This window comes from Pipra filicauda, unplaced genomic scaffold (assembly GCF_003945595.2).
Source record: "Pipra filicauda isolate LSUMZ 115617 unplaced genomic scaffold, ASM394559v2 scaffold548_size709544_pilon, whole genome shotgun sequence".
Taxonomy (NCBI): domain Eukaryota; kingdom Metazoa; phylum Chordata; class Aves; order Passeriformes; family Pipridae; genus Pipra; species Pipra filicauda.
In genome coordinates this window covers 279,016-299,464 of record NW_024104696.1, presented here as the reverse complement: position 1 = coordinate 299,464, position 20,449 = coordinate 279,016, and the positions used below count along the sequence as shown (strand labels likewise).

At 59.7% G+C, this 20,449-nt stretch overlaps 1 protein-coding gene across 1 annotated transcript in view; it reads right to left on the bottom strand.

Moving 5' to 3' along the window:
- Positions 1-13,757: 13,757 nt before the first annotated feature.
- Positions 13,758-20,449, bottom strand: part of EFNA2 (ephrin A2) — a 38,327-nt gene continuing 31,635 nt past the window's right edge. Inside the window, exons 2-4 of the mRNA XM_027715855.2 lie at positions 19,416-19,705; positions 17,349-17,414; positions 13,758-16,298 (exon numbers count right to left, since the gene is read on the bottom strand). Of these exons, the coding sequence (XP_027571656.1) occupies positions 16,177-16,298; positions 17,349-17,414; positions 19,416-19,705 (478 nt within the window). The 3' untranslated portion in view covers positions 13,758-16,176. The remainder of the gene's footprint in view (positions 16,299-17,348; positions 17,415-19,415; positions 19,706-20,449) is intronic.

Below are 20,449 nucleotides of genomic sequence, written 5' to 3'. Positions count from 1 at the left end.
AACAAGCACAATCCCCCCCGTTCATCCCTGGCCCCAAAAGAGTGGTGGTGGGAGTGGTTGGAAGCACAGAGGAAGCCCCTTCCTTTTGGAAACCCCTTCCTTTTGGAAACCCCACAGTTCAGGTCTTAGCGAGAGGTACAACCCCCCCCCCGGCCCCCACAGACACCCCTGGGTGGGCACTGGGTGGGGTGTGGGGCTGGATCCAGCCTGGGCAGAGGGAGATTGGGATGGGGCAGCCCCGGTCCCGGGCACACCCCAGCACCCCAAAATCCCCAAGAGGAGGGGACTGCCCTCTGCAGCACCCTGTCCCCAGCTGGGACACATTCTCGGGGTGCAGATCCAGCCCCTGGGCTGCTCCTCCGTGATCCAGCCCCGGCTCCAGGAACTGTCCCATCCTCCACCGGCTCAGTGGGACGATGGGGCTGGATTTGAGCCTCCAGCCTTTTGTCTGCGGGAGAGGAATTAATTATTTTGTTCTCTCATTACGCTGGGCTAAAACCCATTTCAGAGCAGCATAAATTTAGGTGCCTGAAGTCGCTATTTTAACATCCCGGGAAACGTTTCATTCCCTCTGTCGCCCTTTCCCAATCATTTCTGTCTCATTGGCGGCCATCGACGTTCCGGATGAAGCACAAGATGGAGGGACATTAACAAATACGGCGACAGGGCCCTTCCCTGGCTGGAGAACGGGATGGCGAGGCCGGGGCAGGGACCCCCACGGTCCCCCCCGAGCCCCCAAACCACCAGCGCCGAGCTGGGTGTCCCCAGGAAATCCCAGTGCGGGCAGAGCGGAGTCTGGGAACGGCCCCGCCAGGGACCGGCTGTTTCCGTGTGCTGCTCAATTGTTTGGAACATAAAATGGAAATTAATACACGGGGTGAACCCCCTCCAGCATCCCCCCCCCCCGTCCCAGCGCCGCTCGCCTCGTTAATTGAACGGCGCGAAGCAAATGAGGTCAGAGCTCACTTCAGCCAGACAAGGACACGGGAACACGCGCGGCTGCCGGCGAGGCTGGGCTGTACCTGCCCGTGTTTAGCATTCCTGCCGGGATCCGCTCATTAAAAACCTAAAAGGCGGCTTAAGCATCCCATTAGAGCCTCTCCGGGCTCTGGATCCTTCCCTCGCAGACGTGTTTGCAGGGAGAGCGGGACCGGAGCGGGGCGGTGGGAGGGAGCAGGGAGGGGGGTTGCACCTGCCGTGGGGTCACATCCTGCCCCATCGCCAGCCCGGGGGGTTGGGGGGTCCTCTGGGGGTCCCTCGTGCTCCCAGAGCCAGAGGGTAGGAAGGCAGGAGAGCTGCTGGAGGCTGGGATGCTGTTGGAGCAGAGCAAACTCCATGTCTGGGACGTGCTCCCGCTGCTGGGGATGCCCAGGGCCCCCTGCCCATCATCTCCCACTTTCCAAGGAGATCCCCTGGGCTGGGTTTGGGAGCAGCCCCCACACTGTGCCTCAGTTTCCCCAGCTCTGGCAGGGCAGCACAGCCCCTCTGCACCAGGCCAGGAGTGCTGACCCCCCTGGTTCTGGGCATCCCTGGGGATGTTCCCAGCTCCGTCTCTTGGTGCTCCAGCTGAGCCCCACCAGCAGCAGCCGGTGACCCGTCCATGGATCACCAGGATTCTGGGAAGAGGTGGCACAGGAGGATCCCTGTGGGACTCAGATGGTCCCAGTCTCCCCTCACCGAGGAGAACTCAAGGGGCTCTGTGCCAGGGCTGTGGGCACTGACCCCAGGGACACCCTGACCCCAGGGACACCCTGACCCCTGGGACACCCTGACCCCGGGACACACTGACCCCTGGGACACCCTGACCCCTGGGACACCCTGACCCCAGGACACACCAATCCCCCAGGACACACCAATCCCCCAGGACACACCAGTCCCCCAGGACACACCATCCCTGTGGCACTGGCTGCTCTCACCTCTCGGTGCTGCAGCCGAGGTGCTGGAGGGGGACCCTGTTCCGATGTCCCCCCCAGCAGGACCCCAGCAGATGGGGGCACTCAGGCCCACCTTGAGACAACTCGATGCCCCGGCCGTGAGCACCCACATTTCCAGGCCTCGCTCAGGTGGGATCACCTTGTGCTGCTGCCTCAGGGCTTTGGCTCCAGGAACCAACCCAGAGCCCACCCAGCATCTCCCCTCTCCTGGAGGAAGCTCAGGCATCCAGCATTCCCTCTTTCCCAGCGTCTCCCTGCGTCCTCCTCTGCTTCCTCCCTCTTCCCTTTCTCCCTCTCTTCCCTATTTTTTTTTTTTTTTTCCAGGCAAGAAATGAGTTGTCTTCCCGCAGATGTGACTAAAAGCACTCTGGAAATGTCAGCCACTGCTGGAAAGGGACCCAGATAACATTTAGCTTTAGGTAAGAGAGTAGATTTTCTCTGCACTAATTCATATTTATAAGCTCTCGTGTTCCCGGGGAGAGCGCGGCGCTGATGGCACTCGCTGATTGCCAGCGCGCGGAGCAGGGAATTGTTTTCATATCCGAGATTAAAGAGTGGTTTCTGCTCCCAGTGGCACCTGTGTATTTACACTGGTCATTCTCAATTCATTCTTATAAGATTAAGACTGGAAATGGGAAATGGTTATACAGTGCCCAGCCTGGAGGGGCGGGGGGGGGCCGGGGCAGAGCCCGGACCCTGCGCCGGGAACGGCCCGATCCGAGCGGGGGGAACGGGGGCTCTGCTCCCCTCCGGGGGCTCCCACTGGGAAAACTTCATCCAGGTGGGAAAACTTCATCCAGGTGGAAACTCCTCATCCAGATCCTGTGGGATGGTCCCTCTGCATGACCTGGGTGGGGATGGGTGGGGATGAATAGGGATGGATGAGAGGGATGGGTGGGGATGGATGGGAATGGGTGGGGATGGATGAGAGGGATGGGGATGGGTGAGGATGAATAGAGATGGATGGGGATGGGTGGGGATGGGTGGGAATGGGTGGGGATGGATGAGAGGGATGGGGATGGGTGAGGATGAATAGAGATGGATGGGGATGGGTGGGGATGGATGGGAATGGGTGGGAATGGGTGAGGATGAATAGAGATGGATGGGGATGGGTGGGGATGGATGGGTGGGGATGGATGGGAATGGGTGGGAATGGGTGGGGATGAATAGAGATGGATGGGGATGGGTGGGGATGGATGGGAATGGGTGGGGATGAATAGAGATGGATGGGGATGGGTGGCCAGAGCAGCGTGGGCAGCAGGATGGACACAAGCACATGATAGATCAGCTAAAAGCTTTATTTCTATTAAGATTAGGTAAAAGATTTATTTCTATTAAGTTCAGGTGAAAGATTTATTTCTATTATGACTCGGTGAAAGATTTATTTCTACTATTATTATTTTTCAACACATCCCAGGGTTTGTGTCAGCTGATTAAAAGCAAACAAGTAAAGCTCTTCTCCTCCACAGCGGATCAAGGATTTGGGAACTTTTAGAGCTTTATTTAGTTTTTCTCTCTTTTATTTAATTTTTTTTTAAATCGTGTTTGCGAAGTGGCTGAGCAGCTCCGGAGAGAGTCGGAGCATAAACACGGGGGGAAAGGAAAAAAAAAAAAGGGTTGTGTCAGGGATTGAGGGGCTGGAATTAGGGGGAGGAAGGGGCAAAAAAAAGGGGGAGGAGGAGGCTGCGGGGGATGCAGGAGGGGTTCGGGGTGGAAAGGGAAAAAGGCGAAAGGAGAAACAAGACAATGGCAGAAGGCACCCCGGGGACTTCCTGAGAGGTTTTAGAAATTCAAAATACGCCTTGGAGCCTCAAAGCTGTGTCAGTCACAGCCCCGGCGCAGGGATCACTAAGGCTGCGGCCAAACAATACCAGATTGTGTGAGGAAGGTGGGAAAATCGGGGGTCTCAGCGGCTCCCGCTCAGCCCGGCGGTTCCGCCCGTCAAGCACGCGTTCCACATGAATCAGTTCTGGACAGAGCCGCCGCATAATCCCCGCCAGCCTCGCTATGACAACTTGAAGGAGAATTCGGCGGCTGAGTGACAGCAGACGGAGAACTGACAAGGCAAAAGGCCGCAGGACTTTCCTGCCCTTTTTTCCCCTGGTTTTTTCTCTTTTTTTTCCCCTTTTATTCTCTCTTTCCCCCCCCCCCAACAGTAACTTCTGCTGGGTGGCTCGCTGGGGCGCACACACGTGCTGCTGTTTGGGGCAGAGGGGCTTTGCTCTCTCCTTGGACCCCTCTGCCCTTTCCCTGCTCCCGGGGACCCTTCCTGCAGTGGGATCTCGGATACCTCTCCCACCCAGACAGGGGGCACGGAGGGCTGGGGGGTCACGCCGGGGCTGCCCCGCTCAGCACCAGCCAAGGGCAGTGGCAGTGACCTCCATCCAGGGCTCTGGTGACACAGGACACGTGGCACCAGCACCTCGCTGTGTCCCTGAACCTTCATCCCAGGGCTTCTGGCTTTAGCACAGCCCCTCGGGGGGCACAGGGTGGTGGGACCCCCAAAATGGGGACTCACAGCATCCCCTGTGGGGTTGGTGGGCCTGGAGGGGGAGAGGGAATGTGCCAGAGCCCTGGGGCTCCCCCAAATCAGCCATTAAGGCTTTAATTACACCAGGCTCGTTATCAGAGGGGTGTGATGAGCCGTGTGGGTTTTCCAGTTACTCCTGGGCTGGGGTCACCCACGTGTGAGTGAGGGGGCCACTTTCAAGGGCCTCCTGAAAAATTCCCCCCCTCGAGCCAGGGGACACCGGCAGGACCCACCGTGTCGTGAGCCAGGGCTGGGCTGGGGGTCCCTGGGTGTTTGTGGGGAGGGGACCAACATCCCGGAGCTGCTCCCAGGCAATATTTAAAGGTTCCAGCGTTTAAAGCTGCTCCTCCATCGCCGCGGCTGAAGGAAGCTCTAATCACCCCCCTGCACACCCCCCCACCCCGCGCTCCCGCCTCGTTAGGTAAACGAGTGTATTATTAATAATCATATCAAGGATAAAAAGTGCTTTTGTCACCTCTGGATCCCGCTCCTTTCCGGGCTGCCCTGTTCCGGTTCCACATGCCTGCTCGGGGAGGCAGGAGGGAGAAAGGAAACTAATTAAAAATTGCCAGTGTCTTATGTCGGAGCGTTTGGGTGCGTTGGGTGGTGAAAGACGAGCGGCTTGTTGCAAGAAAATCAATTTTACAGTTACAGGAGCAGAATAAATAGAGGTGGTGCGTTAAGGCAGGAGGATGAGCAGGCTCTGAGGGTTCCAGCTCCGCAGGGACACGGGATGAGCCATCCCGGGATGCTCCAGGTGCCCCCGTGTCCCCACCCACGGAACCGCGGCCGCGCTCCCCCAGTTGCAGGTTTTGCTCAGAATGTGGTTTTTTCACCCAAAGCAGCTCTGAAGACCAGGCTGGTTATTCCCGGGGAGGAAATTCTGGACATTTTTCAAGGACAAGCGGGATTGGGCCCCCAGGAACCCACCCTGAGCGTTGCCATGAGGGGCACGTGGAACCGGGGGGGTCCCCCCATCCCGACCCCGGGCAGCCGCGGCACATCCCCGCTCCCGCTCAGAATCCATTCCCATCCCCGCCGCACGAGGCTCCATCTGTATTTTATTCCTCTCTCCTCTCCGCAGGCCTGTGGCTAAAATCTATTGGTTTCGTGCACGATTTCATTGTCTTTTTGGGGTCAGGGAAGTGGCGGAGCAGCCAATTCCCCTTGGCAGGGGGGTTAAACGCTGCCGGCCCCGCGCAGAGATCCCGCGGGGGCCCCGATGCCTGGGAATGAGGGAGCAGCAGCCGGGGGTCCCCGACCAAAATGACTTTTATGCTAAACGGGATGAGGGGAGGCGGGAGCGGGCGGGAGCACGGCGGGAGCGCAGGTCCTGCTTTGGGATCTCACTGCTGCTTCCAGAGCCAGGGGACTCCTCCTACTCCACCACCCTGGATGCAGCAGCCCCTTCCCAGCCCTGGTGTTCCCCTTCTGGCTCCTCTGTCCCCTTCCCAAACCCGGCTGGGCACTGTGTCCTCTTCCCAGTCCCAGCCCAGCCCCGGAAGGATTGTCTTTTCTTTGCTCATCACACCAGAAACATGCCCATCCCTAATCCCCAAATTGTCCCTCACCGGTTTTACATCCCTCTCTAAGCTCCTCATAATAGATTTATTTTCAAAAAAATTAAAGAAGGGAAGGAAATAAAAACCCCTCTGCGGGTTATTACGGGATGTTTTGGTTTTAATTGAAAACTACTCGGAGCAGAGGGGACGGATCCAGATCATCACCAGCCTAACCCAGCGCCTTGGGACCAGTTTGTGCCAGATGTCAGGAGCATCCCACATGGAATCCCTGGGAAAAGGGAGAGGGAGGAACCACATGAGGGGCCCCCAGGCCGAGGGGCTCCACGGTGGGGTGGGGAGGGGATTGAGGGGTTAGGGGGGTTTTGTGTGTGAGTGTGAGTGTGCCCAGCACACGTGTTCAGGGGACACAGCCCTCCCTGTGCCGTGGATCCCTGGATCCCCAGGACGGTGTTTGCCGGAGCTGGAGCTGCCACGTGCCCAGCAAACACCCTTCAGCTCCCAAGACATTCCTGGAGTTTGCTTGGCCAGGAGTTTTTGACCAGGAGCTGCCTTGAGCGCGCTCTGGCCTGGCAGGAGGGAGGTCTCCGGGTGAATCAGCATTTCCGAGCTGAGCCAGGCATCCCAAACCCCCATTAGCACCTAATGAAAGCGCAGCTAATTATGAATTAGCGCGGGATGGAAATGTTTGTGTTTCTGTTCCTCGGGAGCTGCTCAAACCCCTTGGCCAATTTGGAGCGAAGGATGGTCGGGATCCCTCGGCCACGGGGCCGGCGAGGGGCTGCTGGGGCAGCCGGGGGGGGGACAGGGCTGGGGACACCCAGAGCTGGGGTAAAGCTGGGGGCACCCAGAGCTTGGGGGGCAGCACTGTTTGCACAGGGGCTCATGGCACAGGGGATGCTTTCACCAGGCACCTTGGGACCAGCAGCATCCCCAGGACGGGCAGCTGCTGCCCACACACCCCTGGTTGGACACAGTGGCAGCCCCAGCGCCCGCAGTCACTGCCCGGTGTGGCCCTGCTGGGGTCCAGGAGCCCCTTGGGCTCCCTGGGGGCACCCAGGGCTGGCCGTGGGCAGCACCGTGCGGGCAGCCCCAGGCTGGCACCCGGCTCAGGCTCGGCCGGGCTGGGAGCTCGTTGTGGATTCACGGCACTCCCCGGCACAAATGGGTTTAAACTACCTTAAGTGTTTCAGCAGGGAACTGGCGCTGGCGGTGTAACACTGTATTACCACAGCATTAGGAGTGAAGTATTGATCCTAATCCCCTGGTTCAAAAATAGGATTATCAGAAGGGGAGGGGAGGGAGGGGGTGCGGGAGGATGCCCCGTCCCCAGCCCCAGCCACGTCCCTGGCCCCAGGAGACCCGGCCCCTGCGGTGGAGGGAGAGGTTGGGGGACCACGATGGTACCTGGGGGATCACAGCAGGACCTGGATGTCCCTTTCCCCAGGATCTCTGTGTCCCCCAGGAGCCACCACCAGCCCTTCAGGGATTTGCCCACCGTGGACTCTTTGCACCAAGGAGTGGATTGTACCCGGAGGGGGTTGCACCAAGGACCAAGTTGCACCAAGGAGTGGGTTGCACAAGGAGCAGGTGGCTCTGAGGAGGGGGTCACCCCGAGGAGCTGTCACTGTGTCCCAGCCATCCCGCTGTTCCCCACCAGCCCCCCGAAGCCCCAGGGCTGGTCAGTCAGTAATGGGGGGGTGGATTCCCGTTATTCCCTGGGCTGTGTCCCACTGCCCCGGACACCCAGCGGGATCTCCTCCTTACTTTAGGTCAATATATGCGATGGAGCCTGGGGAGAGATTTGGGGCTCTTGCAAGAGAAGCGAGGGTCTGTGAAGCCCCCCACCATCCTGCCTCCTCCCCAGCCCAGGTTCTCTCTCCTGCCGGCCGAGCCCCCCCGGAACAGGAGCCGGTCCCGGGGTGACACCCCCTGCCCCTCCCCGGCCCTCCCCTCCTGGCCATCGCCTCTCCCCGCCTGGCTGACTCTCCATACAGTTCCCATTTCACTCCTAATCTCCTCTCTTAGTTTTTAATCCCCTCTCTCCTCCCAGGCTGCCTTTCCCTGTCCTCCCTCGCCTCCTCTCCTTCCCTCTCCCCTCGCCTCCCCCCTCCCCGCAAGACAAATTACCCTTAATGATATGCTGAAGGCCATGACACCCATGTTGTCTCTTTGTCATCCTTCGCGGTGCAGCGTGAAAAGATAATACAAACCGCGGCACTTATCTACAATTGAGCGCCAAGACAACCTGCTAATCCCTTAATAACGCGGCGCCGGCCCCACGGCTGCGCTCCCGCCGCTGCATTCCAAATCGCCGCATTCCAAATCGCCGCATTCCAAACGGCCGCTCCGCCGCCTCTCGGGGGCACCCCCCGATCCCGGTGCCAGCCAGAGGGGTGGAAAAAACCCCAGTATATGGATCCAAAGGATGCGGGGAGGGGGCGGGTTATGGGATCATCGAGTGGCAGAGGATGGGGGGAAATCCTTAACAAATGGGTGCAAAAGAATGGGGAAATGGGCAGAACACGGGGAAAACTCTCAGTAAATGGACCCAAAGGTTGCAGTGCAGGGAGAATTGAGTGGGAGCACGGGGTGGGTACCAGCTCCAAGGGGAAAGAGGCTGAATCCCTGCAGGCCCCATCCTGACTCTGCTGATGCCCACGGAAAACACATCCCAGATGGCTGATCCCAGTCCAGCTGCAACTCGCACAACATCTGAGCACATCTGGGCATCCCAGAGGGGTTTGTCCCCAGTGCCCACCCTCCCGGGATCCCAAGTGTCAAGTGGCAGTACGGGAGTGATTCCATCCCCAAGGGGAAAGGGGTCATATCCCTGTGGGCCCCATCCCGACCCCGCTGGTGCCCACGGAAAACCCGTCCCAGATGGCACAGCCCCGACACGCACAGACACTCTGGGCACACTGGGACATCCCACAGGGGTTTACACGCAGGGCCCACCCCCCAAACCCCACTGGAGAGTGAGCATTGCTGCACCCAGCAGTGACCACGGGGACAGGGACACGGGGGACACCGGGGGACACCGGGGACACCGGGATGCCCCGTGTCCGGCACCTCCCTGCCCTGACCTCCTGTGTCAGACAGGAATTGCCACTTCATTTCCGGCTCCCTCTCCCCTCCCCACCCCTGCCGTGATTTACCTCTCCCCAGAGGAGCCCAAAAGCTGTAAACACACTTTTATTTGTCGGTCGTGTCCCCGCAGCCGCGCGGCTGTTGGGAAGGTAATAAATGATTCCGGTCCTCTTGGCTTGATGATGTCGGGATTAGGAGCCCTACATATTTTATGGAAACCTCTACATGATCTTCCTTGATAAATCATTTAAATAGGAGTGTCTTTTCTTGGTGTGGGATATAAAATATTTACCAGAGTGGGTGAAGGCTGTTCATCCGTGTTTACCCTCCCGCTTCCCAGCCCGGCCACGGTGACAAACAGCTCAGCCCTCCTCTGGCTGCTCCAGCTCAATGGCACCTCTGCCTGCGGGACGGGCTCCTCGGGGTTGGAAGCTTGGAATTTTGGGGATTTCTGTGTTCTGTGGTTTTGCGTTTTGTTGCCAAAAGAAGTGATTTTGGTACAGCCTCAGAGCACCCTCCCCGTAGCACCCACCAGCCCCGTGCCAGGGAGTGTTTTCCACGGCATGACCAACTCCAGCTGGCAAAACCAGGGTCTACCCAAGCGATAGGAGCTCATTCCAAGGGGGATGTTGGGGACCAACACTTTCCCCCAGCTGCATTTTGTTGCCAAAAGAAGTGATTTCGGTTCAGGACCCCGGAGCACCCTCCCTGTAGCACCCACCAGCTCCGTGCTGGGGCGTGTTTCCCACCAGCTCCCACCTGCAGAACCGGGGTCCCCCGGCAGCTCCCGCATTCCCAGGGCCAGGCCCCCCATCCCTGCTCCCCCCATCCCCACCTCCAGCCCCGGCAGCCCCGGCAGCATCCCGCTCCCCTCTCCATTAGCATTCATGGCAATTCTTTTCATTTGTTACCTGGCAGGGGAATGAAAACACGTTGTTCCCCACAGCGGGGGGTTTCCTACGGCGAGCCCCAACTTTTCAATCATTCCTTGGCAGCGCCGGGGTGGAGTGTGGCCCCCCCGGCCCCGGGCAGGAGCCGGCGCTATTAAAAGGCTCACCCAGGGGCATGTATTTTCCATAAGACGCCGTGTACATGCTGTGCAACATTCAGGAGGATCATGCTGGAGCAATTGGTCCGGATATAATGCTGGTTACCTTGCAAGAGAGGAGCTCCGAGGGGAATGGATGCTCACTCCGTGCCCGGGGGGGAAATCGCTCCCCGGCCTCGGGGGCTGGGATGTGGATGCTCAGCAATGGATTTGCCTCTCCCACCACCCAAACTGGGCCTGGGGTGGGGGCACAGGCGCAGGGAAGATGCCTTGGGCGTGGGTTGGGTGCAGTGACCTCCCAAGGTGCTCTCACCCATCTCATCGACGGGATATTGGCAAGAAATCCTTCCCTGTGAGGGTGGGGAGGCCCTGGAATGGATTTCCCAGAGAAGCTGTGGCTGCCCCACCCCTGGGAGGGGACAGGTTGGAGCAACCTGGTCTAGTGGAAGGTGTCCCTGCCCATGGCAGGGGGTGGAACGAGATGGGTTTTAAGGTCCTTTCCAACCCAAACCATCCTGGGATTTGATGATTCGATGATTCCCACGGATCCTCCTCATCCAGGGGCTGCAACAGCCCCCTCCCACCACCCCGTCAGCCTCCCTCCATTGCCCACGTCCCTCCTCTCCCCAGGGCGGGGGAATTAACAGCTGAACAAAACTGAATGTCCAGTGGCCTGAAAAGTTCCATTTCCTGCGTGCGGGGCCTGGGAAGGCGCAGGAGGAGCTGTGACAGTCACACCCCCGGCTGGGCCACTCACAGAGACCGATGGCCACGCAGGCCTGGGGGGCCACCCCCACCTCCCCCAGCCCCCTCCGGGCCAGGACAGGGCGGAGGGTCCGGCTGGGAGCCGGGGACCCTCCCGGCACCTCCGCTCCCTGCTCCCCTCCCCGGCTGTTCCCGTAAATCATCCCCCGCTCTGGGATCCCCCGCTGCTCACAGCGTGTCTGTCAGGAGCGCTCCCGGTCCAACCACTTGGACCTCTCAGGAGACAAGGCTGGAGAGGGCTGGCCGGGGCAGGGAGGGGAGCGAGGGGACAGCCTGGGAGCAGGCACGGGGACAGGAGGGATCCCCGCGAGCCGGAGCCGGGGCAGGGAGGGGAGCGAGGGGACAGCCTGGGAGCGGGCACGGGGACAGGAGGATCCCCGCGAGCCGGAGCCGGGGCAGGAGCCCACGCCAGGAGCTGCCAGAGGGACGTGACGGAGCCCGGGAGGTGCCGGTGAGCCCGCGGGGAGCACAGGGGGCTGTGGGGTGTCGTGGTGCCCTGTGTGGGATGAGATGGGACGGGGGGACACAGGAATGAGCCCTCAGTGGCCACTGTGCCAACCTTGGTGGCCACTGTGCCAGCTCCATGCGGAAGCCTGAGCTCTGCAGCACCCACCATGTGCCGTGTGAAGGCACGATGCCATGGGGGACACAGGGTGGGGAGGGGGCATCCCAGCCGCAGGGAATTCATTTAAATGGAGCAAATTGAAGCTGGATACTGAGACAGGGATCATTTTTAGCCCAGGATGTTCCCAGCTCTCTGCTCTGCCTCGAGCAGCCCCGGGAAGAGCTCAGCCTTGTGGTGAACATTTCTCTTGGCACGTGGTGGCCACGGTTGCCCCAGCACTGCCAGAGGAGCCGTGGTGGCACACCTGCCTGGGCAGGCCCTGGGGTGGTGCCTTTGAGGCACAAATCGTGAAAATCCCGCTGGAAAGCCCGTCAGGGATGGGCCGTGCCTGGCTGAGCATCCCTGCGGGAGCGAGGACCAGGGGAGGGAGGCAGGGAGGGACCTGAGGAGCTGCCGGGCACATCCTGAGCCTCCCCACGGTGCCAACCCGGGCCACAGCCCCGGGACAGGGGGGCTGCACCCCCCATGTGCTCTGCAGCCGTGAGGTTGCACCAGGTGGGATATTCCACGGGCCAGCGGAGCACGGAGCACCCGCTGCCTCCAGGGGATTAAATGAAAAGAACTATTAATGTTGAAATGCTGAAACAGAGCGAGGAGCTGCAGGAGCAGAGACCTTGTAAGGGCCACACCGTGACCACCACGGGGGCTCGGGACCCCCCCGGTGCCTTGGCTCTGGAGCGGGTGGGAAGCACCGGTGCAGGATGGCACCTCCCAGCTGGATTCCATGGATTCAGCCCCAACTCTCAGCTGGAATGACCCAGCTCTGCTCGCTCCTGTTTCGGTGTTGGTGGGACGGGGGTGCTGCAGTGGGTCCCCCTTCCCCTGGGTACAAAGCTGGGGATCCCAGGGCCTCAGAGACCCCCCAGCACGGGGCCAGGGGGAGATGCAGGGAGCCTGGATGTGCCCTGGCCTCACCTGCAGCCCTGTGCACCCCCATCCGTCCCTGTTTAAATATAATAAAAGTTAAATATATTAAGGACTGAGTGGTGGGTGATACCAGGTGGGTGATAATGGGTGGGTGATACTGAGTGGGTGATACTGGGTGGGTGATAATGGGTGGGTAACAACGGGTGGGTGATACCAGGGGGGTGATACAAGGTGGGTGATAATGGGTGGGTGATACTGGGTGGGTAATAACGGGTGGGTGATAATGGGTGGGTAACAACGGGTGGGTGATACCAGGGGGGTGATACAAGGTGGGTGATAATGGGTGGGTGATACCAGCCCCGCAGGGATGCAGCACAAGGAGCACCCAGGGCTGGACCAGCTCTCCATCACCACCACTCCTCACATCAAACCTCGATGCCTCTGCATGAGAGACGGGCTCTAAATGATCCCATTCAGGCCCTAAAACCCCACGACTCCATTAATTAATTACTAACGATGATCCGTCTCAGCCTGGTGCTGCCCGTTTGCTATTTTTACCTCCCTATTTCCAACACCCAGCGTTAAAAAAGTCATGAGTCAGGGCTCAAAAAACCTCCTGAGTGGGTCTAAAAAAAAAAATCACTTTTTGGTAAATCCCTGCCGGGCCCCCTCCCTGGTGCCTCCCTCTGCCGGAGCCGTCCTCACCCACGTCCCTGGCGGTGGGTGGCATCGCTCCCGCTCCTGGCACACATATGGCCCTTATTAAAAAGCAAAATTACTCTTTCACCCTCTGGTGGCAAAACTTCAGAGCTCGGATCAGCTGTGGGAGCCTCAATTAATTACCAGCGGGTTGTTCCTATTCTGCTAATTACGCTGGAACGGGCATAAGAACGCCGGGAATGAGCACGGGCCGCTCCAGAAAAAGTTTAGTATTTAAGGTAAAAAAAGAACGGGGTGGGGGGGGGCTGGGGGTTGGCAGAGGATGCTTCGTGAGGCCACCTCCGAGCAGCCTGTCCTGGCTCTGGTGGCCTCCTGGGATGTCACCTCTGCTGTCTCATTCCTGGGGAAACTGAGGCAGCGGCGGGAGAGCAGCCGGAGCCGCGGGAGCCGCCAGCCCCGAGCGCCCGCCCGCGGGGCAGCATCGCCTCTGATAATTAAGCACTATCAACAATTGCATATTAATTAATTTAATATCCATTATTATTAATTAACAGGGTAATTAAACCCTTCCCGTAATTAACACGCCACCCAGCAGAGAGGTCTGGCTGCACAGCCCCGGTGTGCCAGGGGAGAGGGGCTGCAGGGGAGCGCGGATGGAGCCGGTGTCGGAGCCCTCGGGGACGTGGAGCCACACGGGGAGGGAAAGTGATTCCTCAAAGCAAGGGCCTCACACGACATTTATTTGCATTTTATTATAAAAAAATACAGAATCCAAATGGGGGGGCGATAGATCCGGTTACCATCAGCACGACGTCGAGGACGAAAGCGGAATGTCGAAGGACGGAGCGAGGCACGACGGGGACCAGCACGGAGGGACAGCGCCGAGGAGGGGGGGCTGCTCTGGGGGACCCCCCAGCCCTGCCCCTGCCGCCTCCGTCCTTCCACTCTCCCACAGTCGCTGTACACAATATAGATATTTATATATATAATCTATATATATATAAAACACAGACCGAAGGCCAGGCGGGTGCTGTTGGCTCCGTGTCGGAGCCCAGTGGGTCCCCCCTCATCCCCCCCATAAACACAATGCTTTTGTCACCTTCGGGAACCACGACCTGGTCTGGACACACGGGGACAGGGACAGGGACAGCAGGGAATGCGATTTTTTTTATCGTGGGGTTTTTCTTTTTTTTGTATTTTTTTTTTTTTTATCCGTTTGTTTGTTTGGTTGGTTTTTTTTTTGGATGGTCGAGATGAGCTTATTGCGAGATTCCAGCTTCCTAGTCTAAAAAATAAAAATAAAATAAAAATAAGATAAACCCTTCCATAAAATCCATTCTCAACAATACATAAAAAAAACCGCTCACAGTATAGCGCTGTATGTACAGGGACGGAGCCCTCGGGAAGGGCCAGGATCCGCTTGGAATGGGGGGCTGCGGCTGGGGCTGAGCCCATCACCGGCATCCCCTGGGACCACCAACCCCCTGGGGAATGGGGGGGCTCTGTGGGACAGGCAGGGGACCCCCCCAGGTGGGACAGCCCCAGATTTAAGGCGAGGAGGGGTCAGACCCCGGGGCTGCGGGGGGACCCCTCCCTGGGGACCTGCCACCCCTGGGGTCAGGGCCAACCTCGGATCAGGGGTTTTGGGGGGGGGGGGTTTGCTTATTAATGCAAAGGAAAAGGGAAAAGTCCCCAAGCCCAACCCCCGGAATGTCGGGGGGCAAAGGGGGGACCGTGGGGAGCACCACGATGGACGTGGCCCCCCTGGGGGGACTCTTGGACCCCCAAGGCATTGGGGGGACACGGTGCAGAGCGGAGGAGGAAAATCCATGGCACAGCCTCCTCCCGCCCCGGCGAGCTCAGCCCTGCTCCGGCAGGGGCTCCAGCCCGGCGCCGGACAAATGTCCTTGGAATGATGCCCACGGCTGGGCGAGCCCGGCCCGCCGGCTCCCAGCGCCCGGCGGTGCTTCCCGTGCCAGCCGGCCATTCCCGGTGTTCCCAGTGCCGGCCATTTTCAGTGCCAGCTATTCCTGGTGCTCCCAGTGCCGGCCATTTTCAGTGCCAGCTATTCCCGGTGTTCCCAATGCCGGCCATTTTCAGTGCCAGCTATTCCTGGTGCTCCCAGTGCCAGCCATTTTCAGTGCCAGCTATTCCTGGTGCTCCCAGTGCCAGCCATTTTCAGTGCCAGCCATCTCCAGTGCTCTCCAGTCCATCCTCGGTGCTCTCAGTGCCGGCCGTTCCCGGGGCTCCCAGTCCCAGTCATCCCTGGCGTTCTCTGTGCCGGCCATTCCCGGTGCTCCCTGTGCCAGCAGACATCCCCACTGCTCTTCCTGCTGGCCATTCCCGGTGCTCTCCATGCCACCCATTCCAGTGCTCCCGGTATCAGCCGGCCATCCCCGGTGCTCTCCCAGCACTGGCCATCCCAGTGCTCCCTGCCGGCCCTTCCCGGTGCTCCCCTCGGCTGGATCCAGTTTCCTCTGCTGTTCACGGAGCTGTCCCGGTGTTCCATGGGGACACTGGTGCCATCTGTGGCACGAGCGAAGGGAATGGGGTGACCCCCCCAGGGGGGCTGTGTCTGTCCACCCTCGTGTCCAGGAGTGTCCGGGGGTGTCCGGACCGGCTCTGCAACATCCTGCGGCCGGGCTGGGAAGGAGTCCGTGCCCACGGAGCCGTTGGCACCATCGTTGTGTCCGGCGGTCCCGGCAGTCCGGAGGCTCCACCGGGCGGGGGCTGAGCCTGGCCCCGGGCAGGTCAGTCTGGCCTGGGGGGGGCCCGGCTGGGAAAAAACCCAACAACTAAAAATAAAAACCTTTTTTTTTTTCCTTAAAAAAAAAAAAAAGAAAAAAACCGACTGACGAGGACTCTGTATTTGGTCTAGAAATGTAAAAAGCGATGCCCGACCGGGATGGCCGGAGCTCGAGCTGCGGGACAGGGATGGGAGCCGGGATCCATCCCGCGGGACAGCCCGGCACCGCTCCCCAAGGGATGACTGTGCCACCACAGGGACTTCCCGTGGCCGCAGGATCCTCGCCGGCAGCACCAGTGACCTCCCCAGGCACCATCCGGGCGGGTCGGGGTGGGCAGGATCCGTGCCCGGGCCGCTCCTGCCCCGCGGAGCCGCTCCCGGCGGGGTCGGGCTACGAGGCCAGGAGCGTCCAGACGACCGGCACCACCGCCAGCGCCGCCGGCGGGACCCTGAGGCTGCAGCAGGAGTTGTTGCTGGTGAAAATGGGCTCCGGGGACTCGTAGAGGGAATCGTCTGTGGAAAAGGAGGAAGAGAGGGATGTGTGAGCCGGGGCACGGCTGAGAGCCAGGCCGGACCCAGCCCGGGCAGGGCAGTGGGGATGCTCGGCACGCTGGGACTGGTGGCCCGAGAGGAGCCGGGTACTGATCCTCCCCCAGATCCCAATATCCCCAAAAGTACTGCTGCCACCCCCGGGACCTGCCACAGGGCCAGCCCCGTGTGGCTCCACAGCCCCGTGTGCCAGGGAAGGGCAGGGTGGGGATGACACGGGTGCTCTCCGGGGATGGAGGGTGGGTGAGGGCACAGAGCTCTCCGGTTCCAGGGATTTTTATGGACCTAGAGGCAGGAAAAGCAGAGCCTGGTCCTGTCTAGGGACGCTCCATTGCTCCACCCATCCGATCCCCTTGCTCCCCCTCATTCTGGAGGGTCCCTGTACTGTGTGGGGTCCCCCCAGACCGGGGTCCCCTGTGCCAGGCATTTGCAACTGGGAATATTTCAGGACCCAGTCAAGGGGTGTCCAGGTGCCCCCTCAGGGGCCCCTCACCACCCCCAGGGCCCAGCCCCTCTCCCCTTCCCTTCCCCTCCGCAAGGTGGAAATAAAAAAAATCCCAGTATTATTAAAATACTAAAAAATAATATGGGGAGAGATCTTTTCCCCTCGTTCTGAGCGGAAGGTGATGAGTTTTTACAGACGGTTCCGTTATGCTGGGTTTTATTTTAAAGCCACTGGAGAAAGGAGGCGAGAGCCATCCGTTACCCGGTGACATTCCGCTGTCCCCGGGGAGAGCCGCTGCCATTTGCTAATTACACGTTAACAGGAGAAGAAAATTATTAATTTGTTTTTTTAAATGGCTGATTTATGCGAGCCGGAGAAGTGGCCACAGCGCAGAGATTATTATTGCTATTAATTATTTCTTTTCCCTGCCTGTCCACCACGGGCTGGACAGGCTGGGATGGCTCTGTCAGGGCTGGGGGTCCCTGTCCCATCCCCAGGGCCACCACCCGCCCTCACCCCGCAGGGCAGGACCCAGAGGCCCCCCAGGGACCCCCCAATCTCTGACTCACTCGTTGGCCGAACATAAACCTTCAGCTTCAGGCAGGGCCTGTCCACCGTGTTCGGGGGGGACGCGGCTGCGGGGAGGAAAAGGGGAGAGAGACCAGTGGGTTGGGAGGGGCAGAGACAAAGCGAGGGTCAAGCACTGAGAAACAGTAATAAACACTGGAAGAAAGGGAGGAATTGCAGTAATTATCGAGGTGAAAGTCCCTCTCAGGGTGAGAAAATGGGATTTTTTAAATATATATATATATTAATAAAGGAATTTAATTTTCTCTGTAGTTTTCTTTTTAATTTTAAAAGCAGATTTTTTTTTTTTTTCCCCGAACCTTTCCTTTTCTTTTGCCTTTTGGTGCTGCACCCCACGGGGGGGAAGGAGAAGGCGCCGAGCCAAGTGGCACCACGGGGATCCCACAGCATCCCATCCCACAGCATCCCATCCCACAGCATCCCAGCCCACAGCATCCCAGCCCACAGCATCCCATCCCACAGCGTCCCATCCCACAGCATCCCATCCCACAGCGTCCCATCCCACAGCATCCCAGCCCACAGCATCCCAGCCTACAGCATCCCATCCCACAGCATCCCATCCCACAGCATCCCATCCCACAGCATCCCATCCCACAGCATCCCAGCCCACAGCATCCCATCCCACAGCATCCCAGCCCACAGCATCCCATCCCACAGCATCCCAGCCCACAGCATCCCATCCCACAGCATCCCAGCCCACAGCATCCCATCCCACAGCATCCCATCCCACAGCATCCCATCCCACAGCCTCCCGTGTGCGCACAGCATCCCAGCCCACAGCATCCATCCCACAAGCCCAACCCCGCCCAGCTCATCCCACCGACCACAGCAGCCTATTCCATCCCACATCATCCCATCCCACAGCATCTCCACATCATCCAACCACAGCTCCCAGACAAACCACAGCATCCCATCCCACAGCATCCCAGCCCACCGCATCCCAGCCCAGCTCCATCCCCCGGTCCCCAGGGCCAAGAGGTGCCCTGAAACCCTGCCAGGGCCAGGAGCTTGTCCCGGTGCCGGCGGGTTAATGGATTCCAAGCCATGGGCTCGAGGAGGAGGTAAGTTCTTTTCTGTCAAGTCTGCTAAGAACGGTTCCTCAAAGAGGCATAATTTCTAATGGTCCGCATGACGGGGATTCTAACCGGGTTAGCAATGATCAGCTTCCCATTTACTCCGGTGTAATCTCGCCCTAACGACATTAAAAAATAAAAAAAAATAAAATAAAATAAGGGGGGGGGAGAGCGCGCGGTGTGCCGCAGTTATTGCGCCGGTGACATTGTACAGGGGGAGGGAGAGGGGGGAAATGGTAATTTAATATAGATAAAAGGGACAAATTAAGTGGGCTGAAAACAGCTGCTTTAGGAAAAAGAGGGAGAAATGATAAGGCGGAGGAGTGTGGCGGTGGCTCCGGAGGGGCCGGCGGGTCCTTGGCTCCCGGTTGGGGGGGGGGGGGTCCCCCCCCACCGTGGTCACCCTGCCCTGTTTGGGTTTGGGCGTTATCCCAGCGCCTGCTCCCAGCACCACTGCATTTTTTCTCCATGACTCCAGCAAGCTCAGGAGGAAGCCGGTCTGGCTCCGCTCCCCCCCCTCTGCCCTTGCCCCTTCAGACACCCCAGAGAGGGAAATGCCCTCCCAGGGACCCCCGTCCTGCCGCCGGCGCCAGAGCGGGCCGGGCAGTTTGGGGGCCAGGTTTGGGTGAGAAAGGGGAGCCCAGACCCGGGAGAGCACAGGGGTACACGGGAATGCACGGGAGAGCACGGGAATTGCATGTGAGAGCCCGGGAATACGTGGGAGGGCACGGGAATATAAGTGAGAGCACAAGAGCACACGGGAGAGCGTAGGAAATACATGTGGGAGCACGGGAATATGAGTGAGAGCGTGGGGACACATGGGAGCACACAGGAATTACATGTGAGAGCACAGAAAACACGGGGGCTCTGCCACACTCCGGGTCACCAACCCAAACCGAGCCCGACCCCGGCCGGCGGTGCCGGGATGTGCCCGGGATGCGCTCCCAGACCCCCCTCCCTCCCCTCCCCACTCACAGATGTAATAGTACTCGTGGCCGGGTCTGAACTCGAACCCCAGCGAGAAGGGGGTGAAGAGCTGGAACTTCTCGGAGAACTTGAGGGGCCCGTTGGGGGAGTCGGGGCGGTTGCACTCCCAGCGCTTGAAGCCGCGCTGCCGGTGGTCGCAGGACGCGTGGCCCTCGTAGTTCACCATGTACAGGATGTACCTCTCCATGCGCTCGGGCAGCGGCTCCTCGTAGTGCGGGCAGTAGATGTCCAGGTAGTCGTTGATGCTCACCTCCACCGTGTAGTCCCCGCGGTGGAACCTGCAGGGCGACTCGGGTCACTGGGGGGCACCGGGACCCTGCAGTGCTTTGGGCTGGGAGGGACCCAAACCACTGCCATGGGCAGGGACACCTTCCACTTAGCCCAGGCTGCTCCACCCTGGCCTTGGACACTCCCTGGGATGGGGCAGCCACAGCTTCTCTGGGCAACCTGTGCCAGGGCCTCACCCGCCGGTTTAACCGTGATCCAGGGCCTGATCCCGCCCGTCCCACCCCGACATCCATATTAACCTCCAGATTAACCCAGAGTCTCTTTGTTTTACGCCGATAGACCGGCACCACTCAGTAGGAAATGACACAGAAATGATTATTCCCGGCGATCCCGGCGGAGCTCCGGCACCGCCGCAGCCAAGCACCACAATCCCGGTGTCATTTGCCTTCTTGGCACTGCTTACCCGAGAGATTAAGGGATTAGCAGCCCTGGAGAACTCCGTGGCACATGCCAGCAAGCCCTGCTCCAGCTCCTCGGGGCGACCCCCGTGTCCCCCCTCCCCAAACTGCAGACCCCGGAGCTCCCGGCGCCGCAGCCGGGAAAGCTCGAGGCCAAATCCACAGGCGGCCCCAGGAGCCAATTTGGCAGCTTGGCTTTCCCCCCCCTCATCGAGTGAGTTTTCTTTGCTAATTAATTTGAGACTCCACAGCACGGCCCCCCCTCAGCCCCCAACCTTGGCATGACCAGAGATGGGGGTCACTCCACGGCTCCAGGGCTTGGCCAGTGGCCAGAGG